Genomic DNA, 21,264 nt, shown 5'->3' on the forward strand with positions numbered 1-21,264 from the left:
CCTGCCTTTGGGTTACAGGTGAACTCCAAAGACGCGTTGAGGTGCATAGAAATTGAGGATGAAAAATAAGTCAATCTCCATGCTGGTGCAAACTTGTTCAGTACAGTCTATTTTACAGTGCGCTGTCCAGCTTAGTGCTTATGTGGGATAAAAAATTTAAAAGCCGGGCCCTGGTATGTCCAGATTTCATTCCTAATCATTCTCCCCAGGATGTCTTCCTACAAAAGAGTGTGTGTGAGAGAGCCCATTGCATGAATGAGCTTGGATGCAGGAAGTCAGTTGGCTTTCTTTATGGCATTCTTTTGTGTAACTGTTATTTTACTGTCCTGCTGTAGAGACCTAAAGCTTGACAACGTGATGCTGGATAACGAAGGGCACATAAAGATCGCAGACTTCGGCATGTGTAAGGAGAACATCTGGGACGGGGTAACGACCAAGACCTTTTGCGGCACTCCTGACTACATCGCACCGGAGGTGAGAATGAGATGCACAGCAGAGGCTCCTCGGCGATGGGTTTTGAAGGCTTTCAAGTATAAAATATCTTGTGGAAATGTGCACTTCATAAAACACCTTTTGCTTCTGTGACCAAAGTTTGAATGGATGCAGGCAGAGAAAACACAATAGCTTCAGTGGCTTTTGTCACTCAATGGATGTATTGAATAGCTTTTGTCATAAGCCCTCTGATAAGTGTCAGTTGACAGCATTTCCTTCAGAGGTGCCTGTGTGACTGAGCCTCTGTATGGCTTGAGTTTATCAACCAGAAAGGAGGGAGATCCCTTTTGGGCCAGGCAGAGAATGCATGTAAAGCAAAATGGGACTAGAGATAATTGGGAATTTTCCATTGGAATGATTTTGCAACAGAAAATGCAGTTTCTAGAAAACTGAAAGTATTGGTGGGAAAATTTTGATTTTGAAACAAAAAAATTGATTTTTTTTCCACTTGGAAAATCAAAATAAAATATTTCATCTAGGATTGGTTTGATCTGAATTGGAATATTTCATTTTTTTAACTGACCCAAAATAATTCATTTCAAATAAGTTCAGCTAAACGTAAACTACCCTTTCCTGTTGTGACACATTGCCTTATGAGAACTGTAGTTTTGGCCTCTGTTCTCTCCAAAAGGCTGGGCTCCCAATAGGACTACATCTGCCATAAGGCAATGTGCTGATTTCATTCTCGATTTGGCTGTGCTCGCCAAGTACTCGCAGAAATGTTGAATCCTCATTCCCCGGTGGGGAAATCCCCAAGTTGTGTTTTCCTACCTGGATGAGGATGTCATTTCTGCCTGTCTGGCCCCTTTAGTGCAGAAATCAAGAGTCAAAGGGCTTTGCCCTCTTGGATCATGCCTTTCTCACGATTGGACAAAGCTCAATCTCTCTGCCTCTCCTGAGATTTCTCACTGGAGCTCACAGTTGGAACAGACTGGCCTCGGAGTTCAGAAGCATCTGTTTCAGAAATCTGCAAGGTGGTCCCCTGGTTCCCTCCTCATCTTCATTTGGCCTCACTTGTTGGATCTGCTCTCGTTTGCTGATACTTTATTGTCCATTAGCGCTTCCAGGACTGCTGTAAGGCAAACCACCTCCATCAGTTCACTGCTTGCAACATCCATTGGTGTTACTGCGTTGGATGGGAGAAGAGGGATGGCCAACCGGGGAAAACTACTCGTCAGCAGGTCCGCTGGCTGTAGTCGGCCCTTCTTCCATCCCATCCCTGACGAAGGGTTGCGTGCAGTGTTCTCTCACTGTCTTTGTACTGCAAGGCTCTGGTGGGAATGGAAGTGGGTGGGCAGAGTATCACTTGTACGCTGGCTGTACCTGGCAGATCAGCTGCCTCATTGCTTCTGGTAGGTGGTGCCATAACACTTTAACTGCTATTTTTGGGTAGGACTGGAGAAGAGAGAACTATGACAAATGGAATTACCAGTGAGTAATATTCCCTTATTAAAATAATCCTGAGAAATCCCCATCATGTCACTCGCAGCGAAAGGCTGCAGGTGTGTCCTGAAATAACTTTGCAGCAATGTCTCCAACCTGTTCAACATCTTAACGCTCGTGTCAGCTTATTACTTTAACAACCGATGGCATTGTGTGCGACAAATTATGCTTAAAGTACCGCCTAGGGGCATGTTAGCCATTTAGTTAAGGTAGCCAATTGTTGCGTTTGCTCGTAAATACCTGTCCTCTTATAAAAACAAAGAAACCTTCTTACGTTCTGCCTGAACTCTCAGCTATGAAATATTAGTATTTATCCACTGAAACATTTTAAGGAAATAAATCCCTTTCAGATATATGTCAGATTATGTCCCAGTATTCTAAACTGCTTTGTGTTTCATCCCCACCACGGACGCATTTAATTACTAGCCCAACTGTGTATTATGTAGCCTCTTTTTATTAAGAGTAATACTGGTGTCCTGTTGGAACGTAGCTCTGTTGCAGTGTGTGATTAATACTCCTTCAAAGCAGGACAGATTATTACGTCCTTTGGTATTCAACTGATTATTATCACTTAAATACTTACTTTCTTTGGTTTAATTCATTGGGTTTTTTTCAATAGAAAAGCAGAGAATGGGAAATTAGGATGCAAATTGCTAATGGATTCAGGAATAATATTCTTACCTACCTCTTTGATAGTGCTCCTTACCTGTAGATCTCAAGGAAGTAACGACATTGTTCCCCATTTATGAAACTAGGCACAGACACTTGGACAAGGTCTCACAGCTGTTCTGTAATAGAGCCAGGATTAGAACCCAGATCTCCTAAATTTTAGTCCAGTTCCCTCTCCACTGGGCTGGGCTGTCTCCCATGGAGAAGCTGAAAACGTTTTACACTAGCATGACCTCAAGTTAGAAACCTCTTTGCTTGACCCATTTGCTGGGACTCTGTTATAAGGTACCTATCAGCTTGGTACCCAAGGGACTGTAGTGAGTATGAATGACCATCATTAGTCCCGTTTCCCATGAAGAGAGAATGCTATTTAGTGGTTGGTTTTGCTGGTGTTTTATTTATGGACCTTGGTTTCCTGCATGGTTTCTTTGAGTGTTCTACTTAATGTTTTTTATTCTTAGAGGACTTTGGTGTGAGCAGTTCACACCTGAATTTCCCAGGGCACTGGCAAATCACCAAAAAACAGCTGAAAGGAACATTAAGTGAACTTGAAGTCAAGGAAATTCAAAGCTGGAACTCGGCATCTGATCTCAGTAGTGCACCAACACTGACATGAAAAGAAACGGGCCCCAATTCAACAAGATGCCGAAGTACATGCCTGTTTTTAAGCATGCTGCTCATGTGCGTACAGTCAGGCACGTGTGTAAACATTTTGCTGAATCAGGGCCCCTGTGAAGTTAAGGACAGGCTATGATTTTTAGACTTACATGAATTTCTTTGCTTTTGTAAGTTGAAAGTAGTCTGTTAATAGGTCATTGATGAGGGCTGTGATTTAAAGACAGAAAAGATTATTTTCCTGCAGTAATGGATCATGGTAAAAGTCCATCATGAGGTTCTGTATAATAGACCAGAGTGGTAGGCTTGGAGCTGTTCTGGCCAAGTAGGTGGCTAGGACTGGTCATGTATTGTTTATCTAAACCCTGCCCCATAAGCCTCTTGTATGTAGCCTGCTCCTTTTCAGACTTTCCAAAACATCAGAAGAGATGCACCCTTGTTATCACCTGCTACCTTTCTTGGCTGTGACCGAATGCAAGTAGCTGTTTGCATTATGGAAGATTGACAGAGAAATCTGAAAAATAACCAGTTGCCTTTTGCTTTCTGAGGGAGGAGGAGGGGGAGGGAAAATATGCTCTTTATGTAGGAGAGAGATGGGGCCCCATGTGGGCTCAGATGTCTGCCCGTGTAGATCAGATTGCAGGATCGGGGCCTCAGTCAAATGTGGGGGTGAGGATGTGGGAATAGAGAGAGAAACCTCCTGGAGATGAACTGAATCACTGTGTGTATATTTTACTGCGATTAGCATGTGATTTGCATTCATATTTGAATATATGAATCTATTCAGAATAGAATTCTGTAATTAGGATGAATAAATTGTGTAATTGTTTTGCGTTCAGTAACAGATGGCACAGCCTAAAGCCTGTCAAACTCTGTATGCTGAAACGAGGCCCATCAGTAACAACTAAGCAAATAAGCTGGGGTTTGAAAGAGCTCTTCCGAACACAGGTTTGCTCTCTGCAGAAGCCGGGTTCCTTTGATTCAGGTTTCCGCCCTGGTTATAACGCTCTGTGTGTGTGCGCGTGCATCTGTTTCCTTCCTGTTTCCCCTTTGATCATTTGTACCTGAGTCTGGAGGGACCTCCTCATTTGAAAATGGGAAGATAAAATGCCAGAAGCATGTACACTCACAGACGCACCCGTACGCACCGTGGTTGTCTGCCGTTCAGACACAACTGGACCGGGTGACTGAGTAGCTTGGTAGAACAGCAGCGTTCCTCCTCCTCTCCTTCGATCTCAGGAGGGCTGATTGCTGGAGTAGTTTCTTTCCTTAAATAGCTGGGAAAGCAAAGCACATGTGAGTAGCACCACAGTTTGACTGGAAACATTGTCCCGGTAGTGCAGCAGGATTGTACAGTAGCTTTTTTTAGGATAAAGATGCATAGCGTTTTTATATTCTGTACGGGTTTGTCTAAAACTCCCTTTCATCTGAGCGAGGGGGTTTGGTGATTTGGGGCTCAATTCCGCAAGCCAGTGAGTATTCTGACCCTGATCCAGCAAAGCCCAGAGCATGGGTTTAAATCCAAGTATGTGAGCAATCCCCTCGACTCTGATAGGCTGGGCTCTTATTCAAGATGCTTAGACAGTTTGCAATCTTGAAACAAGCCTGCTAGTCATCATGCAGATTGCTAAAGGTCTGAATGCTGTGCAGAGACCCTGATTTCTGGAAACAGTCTCTGGTCCACTCCTAATGCAGGAATACTTACCAGCAATCTGTCGGGGGGTTTAAAGCATAAACTATGGTGCAGTGTAACTGCCTATATTTTTGAAGACCGTGAAGTGGAGAAGGTTTATTTAGGTAAAGTGGGACTTTCTTGGTCAGGTCAGTTTTTCTCCACTGAACAGCTTTATTATCTAGGAGCAGTTTCTCTGGAAGCAGAATTGTAACTTAAACCTTGCAATGCACTGGAATAAGTTTGAAGCTTTCAATTTATTTCACTAGAAGGAGAGTTTCTCTGTGCCAGACATCATTCCAGTTGGGTTCAGTTGTACTCTGCCCTGACTGATGGCTACTCATGAGGTAGGAAGAATTAAACCAAGCTGTGTGCAAAGCTGGTCAATGATCTTGTTGATTTTGCTACAAAGCTGTATATATAAACTGCAATTTCACAGCCACAAGTTTTCAGCTTTTCACAAAAAGAGCCATGCAAAAAATGTGAAATTTCATGTTTTGAAGCAAGATATTGACCCTTGTTCCAATGAAATTTTGACTCTTGAAATTTCAAAAATGCAGTGGCTTTCAAATTTTAACTCCAAAATGGTCAGATGTGTAAGCAAATGTGATGCTGCACAGTAGTGGGAGGTTTTCTTTCTTTCTTTTCTGGAAGTTTGAGCTATTTTCATGAAATAAAAATGCAGTCGAATAGCTTCAAATGTTGAAATTTTTAATGACTAATATTTCATAAGCCCTTTTAAAAGATATACCTCTACTGAATATATACAGAGAACCAAAGTCTGTGCTGTTACACCACAGCAACTATAGAGAAGTCAGCGGCATTAATCCGGTTTTACACCAGTGTGAATGAGAGTAGAATTTGGCCTAATGTTTCTAATTGAAATGTTGTATCTGTAGTGATGAATCTGGGGGGCAGAGGAACCCTACAGTTGTGAGCTAACCTGATCACGCTGATTGACCATATCATTGCTTTCTCTTGTGACACATTGATTTTTCAGGCAATATATCAATTTACCTGGCTTCTCAGAGTTGGAGCTGAGAGCGGGCTGTATTTTAGACACAGCATGTTCTGTATTTTAAAAAAAATACGTGCTAGTTGGAAAATCAGAGGGATTACCTCAGGAAAAACAAAACATGCCATGTGCCATGTTACCGTATACTGTGCCATGCCCTGGCTTTCAAGGGTGCTGAACACCTGCCGTCACAGTCTCTTTCAACGGCAGCTGCAGGCACTCACCACTTCTGAAAATCCGACTGCAAATAAATATCCCTGTCCTTTTGACCTGGACCGAGGCCTAGGATTGTTTTGCATTGTGCCAACAGGCTAATAATTGAAGGGTTGTAATCCTGCTGGTTTGGTTGTTTTTAGATAATTGCATACCAACCCTACGGGAAGTCGGTGGATTGGTGGGCGTTCGGAGTTCTGCTCTATGAAATGTTAGCTGGCCAGGTAATTGAATTTTAATTGCTTCCCAGGGGATTTTGTTAAATTCCGTTGCGACCGGCTGTTGAAGGGCCATTTGTTTTGTCACTAGTGAATGGTGGGGTGCTGGGTGCTCTGTGCGGTGCTGGGGATCAGGAGTTGTGGAGGGGGAGAGGCAAACCAGCTACCTGCTATCATCAGATCTGCAGCCTGCAGAGCTGACCGAGATCAGTCATGAAGCACCCAGAGAAACGAAAGGGACAGGAGGTGGCTGACTTCCTACCTGAAGATCATAGACACAAACGTTATTCCAAAAGTAAGGATATGCCACTTAACCCGTCTTCTTTCTTTCCCTCCATGCTCCTTCCTCCGTAGGCGCCCTTTGAAGGTGAAGATGAAGATGAACTTTTCCAGTCCATTATGGAGCACAATGTAGCGTATCCCAAATCCATGTCCAAGGAGGCTGTGGCGATCTGCAAAGGGGTAAGGGGCAGCTTTTGCCTTTTGGGTGGGACAGAGAATTAAGGGCTTGGTTTTTGTGCAGCTGGGTGCAGAGTTGCACGTACAGCTGCATGTCTAATTCAGGGTGCACCCCCTACCACGGCAGCCACACGTGTGTGACTGCACATACACCTGGTTAATAATGTCGCTGGGGAGCAACTTGTGTGCACTGGCCACCATGACTGGGCCCAATACCGGGGTTAATGGACTCAGTACAGGAGTAACTGGGTGGAATTCCTTGGTCTGTGTTATGCAGCTGACCCTGTCGGCCTTTCAAGTCTGCGAATCAGCGCACGTGCAAATTAGCTGGGAAACGGGACATCCTGCTTGCTTTCCCCGCAGACCGCTGGAGATTTGCAGCCTGAAATGTCCCCGCGGCCACTCTACATAACAAAACGGTGGCGCTAACGTCTCATCTGGGGTGAAGTGCCTCCCCATTGAGGTCAATGAGCATTTGGCCCTTGATTTCAGCCGGGTCTGGCCTGCACTCTGAACATGCAAGCATAAGCGAAGTGTAGCTAAGGGTGCTAGTGGCTCACCTGTCATTCAGAGGGTATGAGGCAGTGCTTTGTACTCAGGGTCCGGTTGCTGGCCATCTGGAATGCCTGCAGCAGAGAGATTGTGCCGCCTTGGCTTGCATCTTCCAGTCCACCCCTCACACCTCTCCGGGACAAGGCCCATGTGACGCTGAGCACCCTTCCCCGCTCTGTGCAGGAGGGAGAACGTGCTGCAGAGAGCAGCTGCTTTCCCCTTCCCTTCCCCGGCTTCCTCCCCTCTTGCATGGTGATTTACTGCCTGCCGGGATGTTCCAAGGAGGGGCCCCAGCCTCTCCCTGGAAAGAGGCAGACCCCTTACTTTGCTGCTTCTCCCATGTATTGGGAGAGCCCCTGCTGTGTGTTGGTGTGGAGTGTGGAGTGGGGTGCGAGGGACCCAGGGGCCAGATGTCGAAGAGGAGTGCAGCGGACAGCCCCACGGCGGTACAGCAGTGGCAAGTTGCTGGAGTAGAGCCTGCAGCCAGGGGGTGGTTTAACAAGAAGGCCCGTTCTGATGCGGGGTGGGGGCCCCAGGTTGTTACAGGCCGGGGCCTCCTTTTTATCTCGTACCCATCTCAAAGTGTTTTGAATACCCTGTTGCCTGTTTGTCCCGTGCCATTGTGCTGCGGCCGTCATTCCAGCCAGACTGACGGGAGGTAGCGTGAGCTCAGCGGGCGTTGCTTTGAGCACAGTGGCAAGAGAAATAAAGAGGAAACACCCTCCTGTTCTTCATCTGTGTATCAGTGGGGCTCCTCTCCCCTTGGTAGCTCAGCCAGATTTAGAAGCAGGACCCAACTCTGTGTTCTCATGGGCACAATGACACGGGAGGGCGTGACCTTGAAGCGGCAGATTTGGGGATGTCTCCGGGCAGCATCTGGGCAGCTCGCCTTCAAACTAAAGGCCGGGGAAATTGGAGCGGTGGAGGTGGAGTGTGGAAGCTAAAAGCTGCCCCAGGCTTAGCACCATTTGCCCAGAGACCCCTCCGTCAGCAAGGGCAGTTCATGCATCTGTGGAGAAGCAAAACAATATCAGGGCCAGGATCCAGGAGACTTCATAGCGTTCTTTCTAACAAGAAAGTAAGGCCAGGACCCTGCAGGTTTAAGTGTCTGTGTATGTATTTTGCGGGATCAAGGCCTAATTTTACATTATCAAATGGCTTTTGAAACGAGACCCTGTGTGGGGCAGCAAACTGAGCTGGGACCCAGCCCTGCAGACTTACGAGCGTGTCTAACTTTATTTGGGCCCCAAGTGATAAAAGCTGGTTAGAGCCGTGACGTGGATGTTTATTATTCAGGTTTGACGCCCTCCTCAGCCAGTCAGAACTCCGCTGTGCTCCAAGCTCTCTTGCCATTAGGTTTTTGTGGAGGGTGCTTGGTTTATGTTTTAAAACTTCTTCGTTTGCAGTCATTTTAAAAATGGGAATCCGTCTGTCACTGAGAAAGGGGCACTTCACCTGCTACTGGATAACGACATGACTCAGAATGAATGTCGCTGCTGCAGCATGACAGCATTACAATTCCCCTTGCCAGTTGCAGCAGGACTTGGCGCTTGTTTTACAAATGGGAGTCCTGGCTCTTTGGAGGGGAGAAGTTGCAGCGTTCCAGGTTTTAAGTGGGTCATAGGGAAGCGATTGTTTTCCAGGTCGCTTGGCAGTCAATTTCGGTAAAAAGTAGCAGTAAAGTCTGCATGTCCATTTAGAAGCCGCCATATTAACCCGAGTGGGAGATTCTGCCCACTTTCTGGTTTTAGTGAGGGGAGAGGAGGCTATTTCTCCAAGTCTGGCATAAATGCAGAGTGGAAGATATTTTGTGGTGTTATGCTAAACATCATTATCGCCACACTGCTCCAGGGAGCAACGCTGGCGTGTGATTAGAGATTGGAGCAGTGATAAATCTAGCTGTCTGCTTTATTTTCTGTGGCATCCGTCAAAACCTGAATGCTGCAAATCGACAAGAAGAAACCATGATTAAAACATCTGCTGGATATAGCTGTAATGGCTTTTCACTTCTGGCAAATATGAGGCTGCATGGAAGGAAATTTAACTGTGCAGATAAGTCTGGTCTCCTTTGTGAATTCTTTCTTCTTTGGTCTTGTGTACGTTGTGTAGACAACAAAGTGGTGGTTCAATACATACATTTTTCTGAACTAAAAAGATGTAAGAGACATTGCATTTTCCTCCCATTGTCTCCCCCGCCCTCCATGCCCAAAAAAGAAACCTGACTGCAATTTTAAGAAGCCTCAGTTTGCTAAAAGGGAAGCAGCTTTCCAGACACATTACAGAGGGGAAGTTATCTTCAAGTTAATGAGCATCTAAGTCTTGGTAAGTCATGCATTTTCCAGGCAAAAGTTCCATTAGCTAACATACAAAACCAGCCCAGTATCAAGCCAATGAAAAAAGCAGTTGGAAAAAGCTCTGCGTGTAAACATGAAGGGTTTTGTATATCACAGCCATGCTTTCCAGGAACAACTGAAAGGAGATTTTGTTGTCCCTGCACAATTTTCTTTCTATGTGCTGGTGCCAGTCATTTTTTAGCGTGGTTTTAGATGTTGCATTGGGCAGACAGCAGATGGAAAGCCAGTTGACACAGAAGGCCTAGTGTCTGCATGAGCCAAATGGTAAATGTTCATCAAAGATGCACTCACTGGGCAACAAATGGATGTTTAACCAGAACCGGCGTCTTTGACTCTACGTTAAATGCCACCTACTAGATCAAATGCAATAGCGCTTTCTCTATAGAGTATCAACTGGATCTGGGCAAAGGGGGTGTGTGTGTGTGTGTGTGTGTGTGTGTGTGTGTGTGTGTGTGTGTGTGTGTGAGAGAGAGAGAGAGAGAGAGAGAGAGAGAAATCTGAGTTGTTTTGGCACGGGGGAGGGAGATGGAGAGGCAGATGTAGTAACTATTGTGTGTATTGTGCATATCTTATGTTGTGCAATCCATTCATGCTAAAGAGACCAGAAATGCTGATTCAGCTATAAAAAACAAGCACTCATGCTGGGCAGGCTCCTGCCATGAGAACTGTGTCCTAGATGAAATGACAGGGTGGTCTTCTATTCAGGCTACCTAGCATGTGACAACTACAAATATATTCCATCTCTTTTTGAGGGGCACATTTTTGTTTGCGACCTACCTGGGTTTCCTAATGCCTGTATTTAACGGATCACATGTGCACTGGCATAAATAGAAACTTTTTTCTTCCCATGTGGAGGCTTTTGAATGTGCCTGAACAAAGTCTCTGTTTCCAGGTGAACAGATAGCTTGTGAATACAAAGTCTCTCTTCAGTCTCTGTTGGTAGCAAACGCAGGAATGCCCAGACTTTCTCGGTAAAATCTACAGGTGTTTAAATGGTATTTTCAATGGTTGAGAAAGATGCATGGGGGAGAAAAAGATCATAACGTGTAACTCGCACTGCGTTAGGCCAGGTCAGTGATATAATAGATACAGCAGGCTATCCACATTCCACTGCCCCTAGGATCTCCTGGTGACACTGATAGTGAAGTAACACACAGTAGCTCATGTTTCCAATGGAATCTTTCTTGTTATAAAAGGTTGAAAAGCTGATCAAATGTTTTTTTTATTTTGTTTTGGGTATTTTGGGTTTGTCTCTCTCGGGATTTTTATGTTTTTTAATGTCCATTTGAGTGACCCTGCTAATAGGGGAAGATTGCCTGGTCGGACATGACATCAGGGGAGGTGCTTATGCCATGCTGTGGGGACCTGCTGAATGCCCTGGCAGGCTGCACGATGCCAGTCCAAGAGGCGACGTTCTGGGAAAGTTGCACGCGACAGTTTGCAGCATTCTAGAGATGGTCAAAATTTTCCGAACTTTGAATTCTCATTGATACTTTTTGTCAAAAAAATCATATTTTGATGGGGAAACACTTGAAAAATTTGACTGGGCTTTTCAGCCAGCTCTGCAATAGTCTGTTTGAGCCTAATGTTGCCTTTGTTTTCTTTTATGGCTGAGGATTCAGCTCCATTTGCATTGTCCCAGGTTACAGGGACACAAGTTATTGTGACCATGTTCCAAGCATGAGAATCTGGGAAAGGTAGAGATCACGGCTTTCAACTGTGGTTTTCTTTAAGTGGGGCTTCCCATCTGTTCGTTGTCTCTTGGGATAATTATCAGACAATGAAGATATTAGAGTGCTTAAAGGAGGTAATAAATAGGCAATGAACATATAGTGGAGAGACACAAACCCAGCTTTCATAACAAGATACCATGGTGCACAAGCACGCGAAGTGCTAATCTCCATATTAGTGATGTGTCTAGTACATGCAATGAAGTCAATATGTTGCATAAATGATCCAAACACTGAATTTAGAAAGGGACCAAGATCTGTTCAGGCATTTCCACCTCCCGGTGCGGGATGATCTGCTTTAAACAAAGTCCTCAAATATGTAGTTCCCTTTGCATCTCCATTGGCTAATCATATTATAACCTGATATGTTAAGGCCCCAGATCAGCAAAACCCTTAGGTGCCTGATTAAAGACTTCACTGCATTAGGACCTGAATCAGTAGAAATGGCTGTTTCACATGTTCAAGACCAGAAATTGTGTTCTTCCTAGAGTACACCAGTGTTATTTGAATTAACTCTTGAAAGTACCATTGGCCTTGAATATCTGTTGGTCTGGCACAGTCCTCTTCATCTACAGTTATGTGTTTTATTCACAGCATTAGTGTAAGGATTAAACCAACTTCTTCCTATTTAATCCAAACCATGCGTAATCATTCTCTTCTGGAAATCAGGAAATCAATCTGTAGGCTTTGTCGGCTTCTGTATAACAATAGCAGATGGTACCTTCATGCTAACATGAATAAAAGCACAAAAGGAAACTGGAAGATTTAATTTGTGTGAATGTATCAAAAATACAGAAGAATAACTGCATCGAAATATAGCCCTGTGCAGCAATGCAGACAATGCAGGTACATCAAGTAGAAAATTAATCTCTTATAATTCATTAGTCAGGGTGAGCTGTTCAGAATTTGGTGTGGATTTGTGTTAACTTTGGGAAATTGTGTGTTCAACCGTGAAATTTAAATGTATAAAGTGTGTGTGTGTGTGTGTGTGTGTGTGTGTGTGTGTGTGTGTGTGTGTGTGTGTGTGTGTGTGTGTGTGTGTGTGTGTGTGTGTGTGTGTGAGAGAGAGAGAGAGAGAGAGAGAGAGAGAGAAACAACTACCACTAGGTAAACTGTAAGATTTTGGCTAGTAAAACCTAATTAGTAAATTAATGTAGTTGTATTTACTGCTGTGTATGAGAAGCTGACTGTAAAACAACAGTATGTGCAATGAAACAGATGCTAGTTCTCATTTTAATGTGCGCCCCTGCAATAATCCTACTTCTCTCTTAAAACAAAGATCTACCTGTGAATTAAAATCCAGGTACCGATCTAGAGACGCTTTAGCCCTATAAACAATTTTGCTGATGTCCTGCAATGAGTCCTGGAGGGGGAGTATTCAGCATTTGGTCTAATACCTGTTGTGGGAACAAAATAGCTGTTTACATCCGTTATTAGAACTACGAATAATCCAGTCAGTGAAAGTGACGATTCCCTCACTAATTCTTCAGTGTCAAATACTCTTGTGTGAGGAGGGCATGATCACTTTGTGTGAGAGGAAAGAGAGAAGGGAAGCCAGGTGACTGTCATGCAAGAAGGAGCAATGCTGAAAGGGGAACAGGATTTCCATACAAACCCCAGTAGACCTTGGAAAACAGACCTGTTGTCATTTAAGTTGTACCCATCCGATGTATGTAGCATGTCGGGTTGAGCAGTACCGTCAGATCTGAACTAGAAGCAGCTCGCCCTGATTTCTGAGTGAGATGCCGGATTCTTGCCATTCTGCCTCCACAGAGTCTGATCCAAGTCAGTGGGAGCTGATCGGTTCTTCAGCGTAGTCACGTGGCTGAAACGTGTCTCCTTTCCACTTCAGTGTCTGAAGTGACTCATCTGGCTGCGTTTTATACGTAGGAGTCCCAATGCTTGGTATTTCAGCTAGGTCCTGATCGTGCCAACACAGATGTGCTTAACTTGACTACCATTGACTTCAGTGGAGTTTAACACGTGCATAAATGTCTGCAAGATCAGGGCCCAGGACAGAAGAGCTGCCATCTAGCTCTTTGCGTGCTGGCTGGCTGTAACCGACACTGATACTGCATGTGAAAATCAAATGTAGCCATGGAGAGAGACCACAACTTAACGAGACACAATTGGGGAACAGTTCTCAGTGGACATTTTAGAGTCTCACATTTTTGCAGAGGAAACGCTTCAGTAATAAATAACTTCCCATTGATTCGTAGAGTACTTATCTCTGCTGTAATTCAGCGGACAGGGTTTGACTTATAAACAAGGGTCTGATCCAAAGCCCTGTGAGGAGATGGAAAGACTCCCATTGACTTCACTAGGATTTAAGTCAGCATCACAGCAAAGATCTGAAAGAGGGAATCTTGCCCAAGGCTACTTGCTCCCTCGTCTGGTACTGCACAGAAGGGAGAAGAGCCTAAAAAAAGCCACCCAAGGGCCTGGGACTTTTGACCATCAAGAATAGCCCCCTCCCTGCGATCCGGGACAGGTGATATGGTCCATCCTTGTCTCTGTGGCTCATTCACTCTGGTAGGAGGGTAAGGGAATCCATATCAAATGTTCATTCCCAGACAAAAACGTGACTATGGTTTTTTTTATATATATATATATATAGGCTATTTATCCAACTCTTCTGAAGCAGCAGGGACAGCTTTGCTTTTTTTTACATCAGCATAGTTTATTGCAATGTAGTGTTTATTATTCTGATTATGTCTTAATTTTTACAGTGACTAGAACATTTCAATATCAAATAAGACAATATTATCCATAAACAATAATGAGTGAGTAAAAATGCTTCTAGCTGCCCGGGGTCCTAGCATCAGAGTCACCCTTCTTCTGCCCTAATCCACCTCTCTGCCTTCCCAACCACAGCTGTCCTGCGCTCCTAGCAACCACAGTTACAGCGTCTTTTCCCTGGCACGAGGCGAGGGCGAGTGAGTGATACTCTATGGATTGCCACCAGTACCGCTTCCTAAGCTCGCTAACGGGATGCTGTGATCCTCGCCACTAGAAAATTAGCTCCTCCTGTCTGGAAAACGCCAGGGCCCACTGCCTGATGCTTCACTGTAGCTGCTGGGATTTCCAGAGCTGATGCAGAATCCATGACTGTTACTTCAGTAGCCACTCAACCGTGGGCACTGAAGGGGTTACGCTGGGCTGGTTTCCCAGTGGGCTGGGTAATGAAAGCACTGCCACTGGCCACCAGGGTGGTTGTAGGCTCCAACCCTTTTATTTCACTTCACATTTGTATTTACCTATTTTATTTGTGCAGGCTTTTCTCTGCCATTACGTCTGAGTGGAACTTTTTGTTTTTTGTTTTTTAAAGATCAGTCTCCCTGAGCGAGTTTGTGCAGTCACGGGTGACATGGGTGACTTATGTCAAAACATTTGCAACTTAGAGAACAGAAGCCCTGCTTGGACACACGTGTTCTGGACCCTCTGCAGAGGGTGAAATTCACCCCTGGGCAGAGAGGCCAGGTCCAAATTCCTGAATCACTTAATTTGAGTCCCAAAGTTACTACATTCTGCACACGTAAATAAAAAATGAGGAGACACCCCGTCAGAAATGGAGCCAGGAGTCAGAGGCTCTAGAAAGAGAGGCCTTTACACTAACGGAAGCAGCCGTTTCCAGCATGAGCCGTGGTGTGTCCCCCTCTCAGATTGGGCCTTTGTCTCACGTTGACTCCCAGACTTGGGCTGTAGCAGGTGGAGAGGTGTTCTTTGGCCGTGTGACCCAGGGAGGGAGAATGTGAATCTGTGTGTAAGGAAGAAGAAGGGGCAGTGGAGGTTTGCCCGCTGCTGCAATGAATGTTTTCCCTGGGAACTGAGGGGCAGTCATGCATGTGTCATGAAGGGGGTGGAAGGCAGAGGACCCACCTCCTGATTGCTCATTCCCTCGCCTTTTCCAAGCAGTTCCTTGGGCTCAGAGAGTTCAAGGGCAGAAGAGACCACTGTGACCATCTAGTCGGACCTCCACAGCTGGCCATACATTGCTCCCAGTGGCTCCTGCACTGAGCCTAGGATCTTGAACAGCTGCACAAGTGACAGCTAGTGATGAGAGAGAAGTGGTGTCCTTTTGCAGCCCCAGGTCCCTGTGCTGTAGAATAAGATTTGCTGCAAACCAGGGATGCCTTTGGACCTGACAACAGTGTGGTCTGTTTTAACTGCCCAGCTTCTGATGAAGCAGTCCTTTGGTGCAGGAATCCTGTTCATATTCTCCCTGCTTATCAACGTCTTATAAAGCTCTGGTATCTGCATCTGATCTCAGAATGCAACCCAAACAATACCGCCAGGATATGAATGTTTGCACAGCCTCTCTGAACTCCCTTGCTCTTCTCCGCTTGTCTTGTTGGCTCTGTGAAAAGGAGACGTTTAGATGATTATTCGCTGCTCGCTCCTTTCTTTCAGAACCAAATGGCTTTCCTTGCTCTCTTGTGCCAGTTCCAGAGTAAGAGGGGCCCTGTTTCTAGTCCTGAGACTTTCTGAGGGTAGACAGTTCCTCTCTTAACTGTGGGGTGGCTTTTCAAATGAATTGCTGAGCTGGTGGGAAGTACACTATTTGGCATAGTTTTTGCACCTGCAAAGTAGCTTCGTGTGTTCTTGTTCTCCCACGTTACCACAGGCTTAATCCAGAGTGACTGCCACGTTACTTGGAGTCACTGGACAGCATTCTAGCAACCCCTAGCTTTGCCAACACTGACGTCATTTCTAAAGGCAAAGGGCAGAGTTTCCCTCGTCACCGCTCGGGGCAGTTAAGCGCTTCTCTTTGAATCCCTGGTTTGTCAGGGCTGCTAACATTCTGCTGTTGCGTGTCACCTCAGCACAGCCGTCACTGGGCCACTTCTCCTCTGGCAAGCACAGCCCCGCTCCTGTTTGAATTCAGCGGGAGCCGTGCATCCATATTGGGAGACTGAATCTGGGCCCTGGGAATCCAAGGTGGAAAGCGCCTCTGCTCAGTCCATGTGGATCCCCTCGCCGTTCTGTCGCTGCCTGCCCCTGGCCAAGGTCACTCTCCTGGCTGGAGCATCTGCCCGTGAGTAGGATGGAGCCAGGGGGAGCCCAGAGGCCATGCACACTGTGGAGTGTCCTTTCCCTAATCCCGCTGCTGTCCGGGGAGAGCTGAGCCAGGCTGGCGGAGAGCTCGGGGCAGAGCCCGATAAGGCGGACACGAGACCTCCATGTTTGATGCTTAGACCTTCTGCAAATCCTTGCCCCCTCCGTCTCTCCCGGAAGCGCAGGGATCCAACTGCTTTGCTTTGCCCTCTGGAGGGCAAACCAGGGTGCCCATGGAAGAATTTAGAGGAGACTCCGTCTGGGAATCCTTGCTGTATTTCTTGGCCCTGAGCTGGGGTTTGCTGGGGCGGGTGATGGTTTGACTCTGGGTTGCCCAGCTTGTCCCATGGTGCCCAGGCGACTGGGTCACGGTGTAACGTCCGCCTCGGGCACCTCTCGCACCTGTTGGATTGGTGGGATTTGCTGGAGCTGTTTGACTTTCTGTCAATGATTGTTTCTCCTTTTACTCTCTCTAAGCTAATGACCAAGCATCCTGGCAAACGCCTGGGATGTGGCCCAGAAGGGGAGCGGGACATCAAGGAGCACGCCTTCTTCCGATACATCGACTGGGAGAAACTTGAGCGCAAAGAGATTCAACCTCCATTCAAGCCAAAGGCTGTAAGTTGGATTGTCTTCAAGCGTGTTCCTCCTTTCTCTCTTTCCCTCCCACTGCCACACACGCTTTCTCTCACTGCCCCGCGCTCACGCACAAGCATATGTGCAGATGCTACTTTCCTTACCCACACGATAACTGTATCCCACACTTATTTTATATATTTAGGAGATCATACGCCCATAAAGCTGGCACATGTCTAGCAACCATCCTAGGAGAATAAATCATTCCACCTAGCGGGCCCCTCGTCTTGTTTTCAGAGTACAGAGCAAGAAATCCTGTGTGTTTGGCTCCAGGATTTAATTGCAGTGCAATAGCTCTCAGTTCGTTATCGCGTGGATCAGTGTCTCTTGTTGTCCTCCCTCTGAAATTGAAAAGGTCTCTGTCTAAACTGCATCTTAGCAGCTAGCACAGCGGCGTACGCCAAGCCTGACTTGGTAATGAAGCAGCAATTCACTCACCGGCTTCTACCGCAGGTAAACCCCGAGAAGTCTGGAGCGTGAATTGTGTCTGAGTATCAACAAAAACCAGAGGAGAATTCTTACGATAAGGAGAACCTGAGTTTCTTGCATTGTTTCTCTATTTCTTAACGATGAACTTTGCTGGCTGGAATAAAGGTTATAGAGACTTCTGGGGGGGGGGGGAAATATGCAGCAATTATTGCTAAATGTGGGGGATAGACTACTAGAGGTGGGGCTGCGGTGGGCGTGGCCAGTGGTCTGAAGACTATTTAGCTACTGTGCACGAGAGGAATCCTCGCTTGGCCAGCACGCGGCTGGCATGGTGAGGCGATTCAGGTAGTCAGCAATGCAGTGTGCATTTCAGTCTGTATAACTCCTTGCTTGGTGCGTGAGAGTCAGAAATCAGAGGAGAAAGGAGACATTTTGAATAACGAAATAGGCTTCCGTGCCTGATGTGAGGGGAAGGATGGCCCAATAGTTAGACCATCCATGTCATAGTGTTCCTGTTTGACCTTGGACAAATCTTAGCTTCTCTGTGCCTCACTCCTCCACCTGTACAATGGAGGTGACAGCAATGCCCTCCCTCAAAAGAGTGCTGTGAAGATAGACATTAAAAGTGTGAGGTGCTCAGTTACTACCTCGATGAGGGTCACAGAAGTACCAGCGACAGATGGATCTCCCTGCCCCTCACCGTCCCTTCTGCAATGACCATCTGGCCATAACTGAGCATAGACTATCGATGTGGTGTTGAGAAACTCACAGCTTAACAGTCCTGTTGCAGCCTACTTACCGCAGACTCCAGCCTGGCTCCCTTCTTTACATGTTTGTGTGTCTCCTGCTCCTCACTCGTCTGGGTCAGATCCCTGTGCTAGGCGTGACCTGATGGATCTGAAGTTAAAGCTGGTTCACAGCATTGGCATTTGTGTTTAGTAACCTCGAGCTGAGCTGGGAGGAAGCTCTGCCTGTCGCTGGCCCGTCACCTGCATTGTGGCAGAAGTGGCGGAGTTGTTTTGTGTGTCCCATGCCCTGACCCTTTCCTCCTGTGCCTCATTGTCCAAACCTTGTATTATTCTTGCTCATTGTCCTCTTACCTTTAGCCTGGTCTCAGCACTGCAGCTTCCTCCGCGGGACGAGCTTCTTGTCATGAAATGCCCAGACTTGATTTCCCCTGACTTACTTTAAGAACTGGTTCCCTCAGAGGGCACCCGTTGGCTATGAATAGGAGTTCTACACGTGCAGCGGATGGAGCATGTGCCCGCAGGAGAATCCTGAGCATTGCATATCTTTGGTTAAACGCCAGTCTGCTCTAGCAGCCTCTTCCCTTGTAAAGCCCATTGCCCGACCGCTCAAAAATGAAGAAATTGTCCATTAGTCGGGAAACATTCGCATTGCCCCTGCTGCGTGCCGGCTTCCCGTTTGCCACGCTCGTTGCTCTATACGGTATCGCCATGACACTGGTTGTGGCACGGGGATGGTCCCTGGGAGAGCGGGTTTTTTTCCTGGCTCTGCCACAAGCCCTGATTGACCAGGGGCTCCTCTCTGCATCCCAGTCTCTTCATCTCTGGAACTGGCAGAATGATACTTACGCACCTCCTTGTGCTTGCTCGTTCTGAATATCCCATTCCCACCTGGACTCTTGGCCCCCCGCCAAGCCCCGGAAGGACGCTGGCTTTCCACCATGTGCTCCAGCGTAGTTATTTTTAAATGACTGTAATGTATTTACAAAGAGCTCCAACTTACTGAAGTCTGGCCTGGGAATCGGGGTACTCTGCGGTTCTAGGAAAAGGCATTCAGGCGTGTCTGACCCCAGCTCTGCTGCTCTGGGGTATGCTCTGGGCAGGGTTTGCACTCCGTCCCTATTAGCAGAGAAATAAATGTCCCATTCCCCACAACCACACCATATTGGACATTTTGGGGAGCAGGTGTTACCAGGGTGAGGATTATCCAAGATGTCTAAATCACTGCCACGGACCCCATGGCTCAGAGGGGAGGAAACTGCAGGTCGTACACTGTGTGGGAAGAGATTTCTGTGCTGCTGTCACAGCCCTGGGAAGGCTATCCCTGCTAGACACTTGCCAGGCAGCTGCGTTTGGTCGCATGCACTGGACCCGTGTGCTTTTGAGCTTCCCTTGGGCTGGCCAGGCTGCAGCACTGTCACGTGCTTTGGCCGCCGTGGCACACTTCCCTGAGCACAGACTCCATTTGCTACCCCTTGGCTGAAGTGGGACCTCACTTTCCAGCTGCCCTAGGCTGCCAGGAACTGTTCTGACCTCCCAAAACATCCCAGCGGTTCAGGCACATCCTTCCCCAGAGCTCCAGCCATGCAGTCGCTGTTCACGTCTCCAAGAACATGTGAGTGGAAGGATAACAAACAGGCTTAGCAAGGACTTCAAAACCAATCACTCTTAGACAGCACAAGAGCTTTACCGATCCGGACAAAACAATAAAACTCTTGCACACCCTTCCCTGCCTCAGTTTCCTCACCACTCTGGACTGTTCTTGGGGTGTAAGTTCCTTTCTCCCTCTCTCTTTAAAACAGCTGAGGAGAGAGTCCTCCTATAAAATTGCAGTCCTCTTTACAGGTGACTCCTCACCTGCTCCCCAATCAGCCTCCTGTTCAGAGAGCCCCATCAGTTCATCCTGTTGCATGGTTACTACCCACCAGGCTGAGCCGTTTTTCTTGGTCTGGCTGCCTTCTTTTCCCAAGGGTGCTTCCATTTGAATGGAAGATTATCAATGTTTGACAGCCTTCCCTTATTAGCCTTCTCGCCGCCCCGAGGATGTTCTCTCTAGATGAAGGTAAAAGAAAGCAGAGATGGCAGACTAGCCTCACAATCGAAATGGAGTTTGTAGTTTGATGGCAAGAGATACAGAGAGTTCAAAATCTCAGACTGGAATTCATAAATTGTACATAGATGCCCCAAATCATCACAGCTGCGGAATCATTTGGGGTCAGCTGTAAAGCCAGGCCCTGATTTGCATGCTCAGGACCGGAGATATTTGTATGAATTCTGTTAATGTTCAAAAACGAAAACCCACGTGGGGCTGTAAACTCGAGTAGAGGCCAGGAGGATGCCGTGCATTGTAATGTGGGTCTGGAAGTTACAGCATCTAGCACAGGTCCCAGGCAGCTCAGAGATTTCCTTTCATTTGGCAGGGATCCATTTTTCCTGAAATTTGTAACTGCTAGTTTTCCCCATCTGTGCTCATTTTCTAACCAGTCCTGTGTCTTCCTCTCTTCTGTCGTTTACCAGTTCCTTCCTGAGCCGGACGACCTGTTACATGTTGTGTCTTTGTATGTTTGTTTGTTTTTAATGCAAAAAGTTGAATTCTGTAAAATGTTCTTTCAATGTTTTTCAAAATGTTCAAATTGTGTCCTGCTGTAAATGTCTTATTTGTTTAAAATTCCCTTTGAACGTGGACCTTGGAATGGAGAGTGGTAAGCTATTGTCTGTTGTTTCTCACCTAACAGCTTGCCGTAGGAAATATTTTCACATTATTTGATAGAGAGAGAGATTAGTATTCAGGTAGGTTCAGTAGATTTTTGGATTAGTTAGGATTAAGATGATTCAGGTACCTGCTGATGGTTTATATTTCAACAGCCATGCGTCTGCGTTGCAAAATACATATTCTTTTCATGCCATCTGCCAAAAGGAAATCAAAGGAACATAAAAAAAAATAAAAAAGTGTTATGTGGTTACCA

General features: G+C 46.4%; 1 protein-coding gene across 4 annotated transcripts in view; it reads left to right on the forward strand.

The window, feature by feature from the left end:
* The window catches only part of PRKCB (protein kinase C beta), a 221,053-nt gene that overhangs the window by 181,507 nt on the left and 18,282 nt on the right, over positions 1–21,264 (forward strand). For all 4 annotated transcript variants that reach the window (XM_067534305.1, XM_067534306.1, XM_067534304.1 and 1 more), the window contains 4 exons: positions 336–474; positions 6,263–6,343; positions 6,692–6,799; positions 16,965–17,105. In XM_067534305.1, the coding sequence (XP_067390406.1) occupies positions 336–474; positions 6,263–6,343; positions 6,692–6,799; positions 16,965–17,105 (469 nt within the window). The remainder of the gene's footprint in view (positions 1–335; positions 475–6,262; positions 6,344–6,691; positions 6,800–16,964; positions 17,106–21,264) is intronic.

This window comes from Emydura macquarii, unplaced genomic scaffold, assembly GCF_026122565.2.
Source record: "Emydura macquarii macquarii isolate MOO-44397 ecotype Brisbane River unplaced genomic scaffold, CSIRO-AGI_Emac_v2 contig_3390, whole genome shotgun sequence".
NCBI lineage: Eukaryota > Metazoa > Chordata > Testudines > Chelidae > Emydura > Emydura macquarii.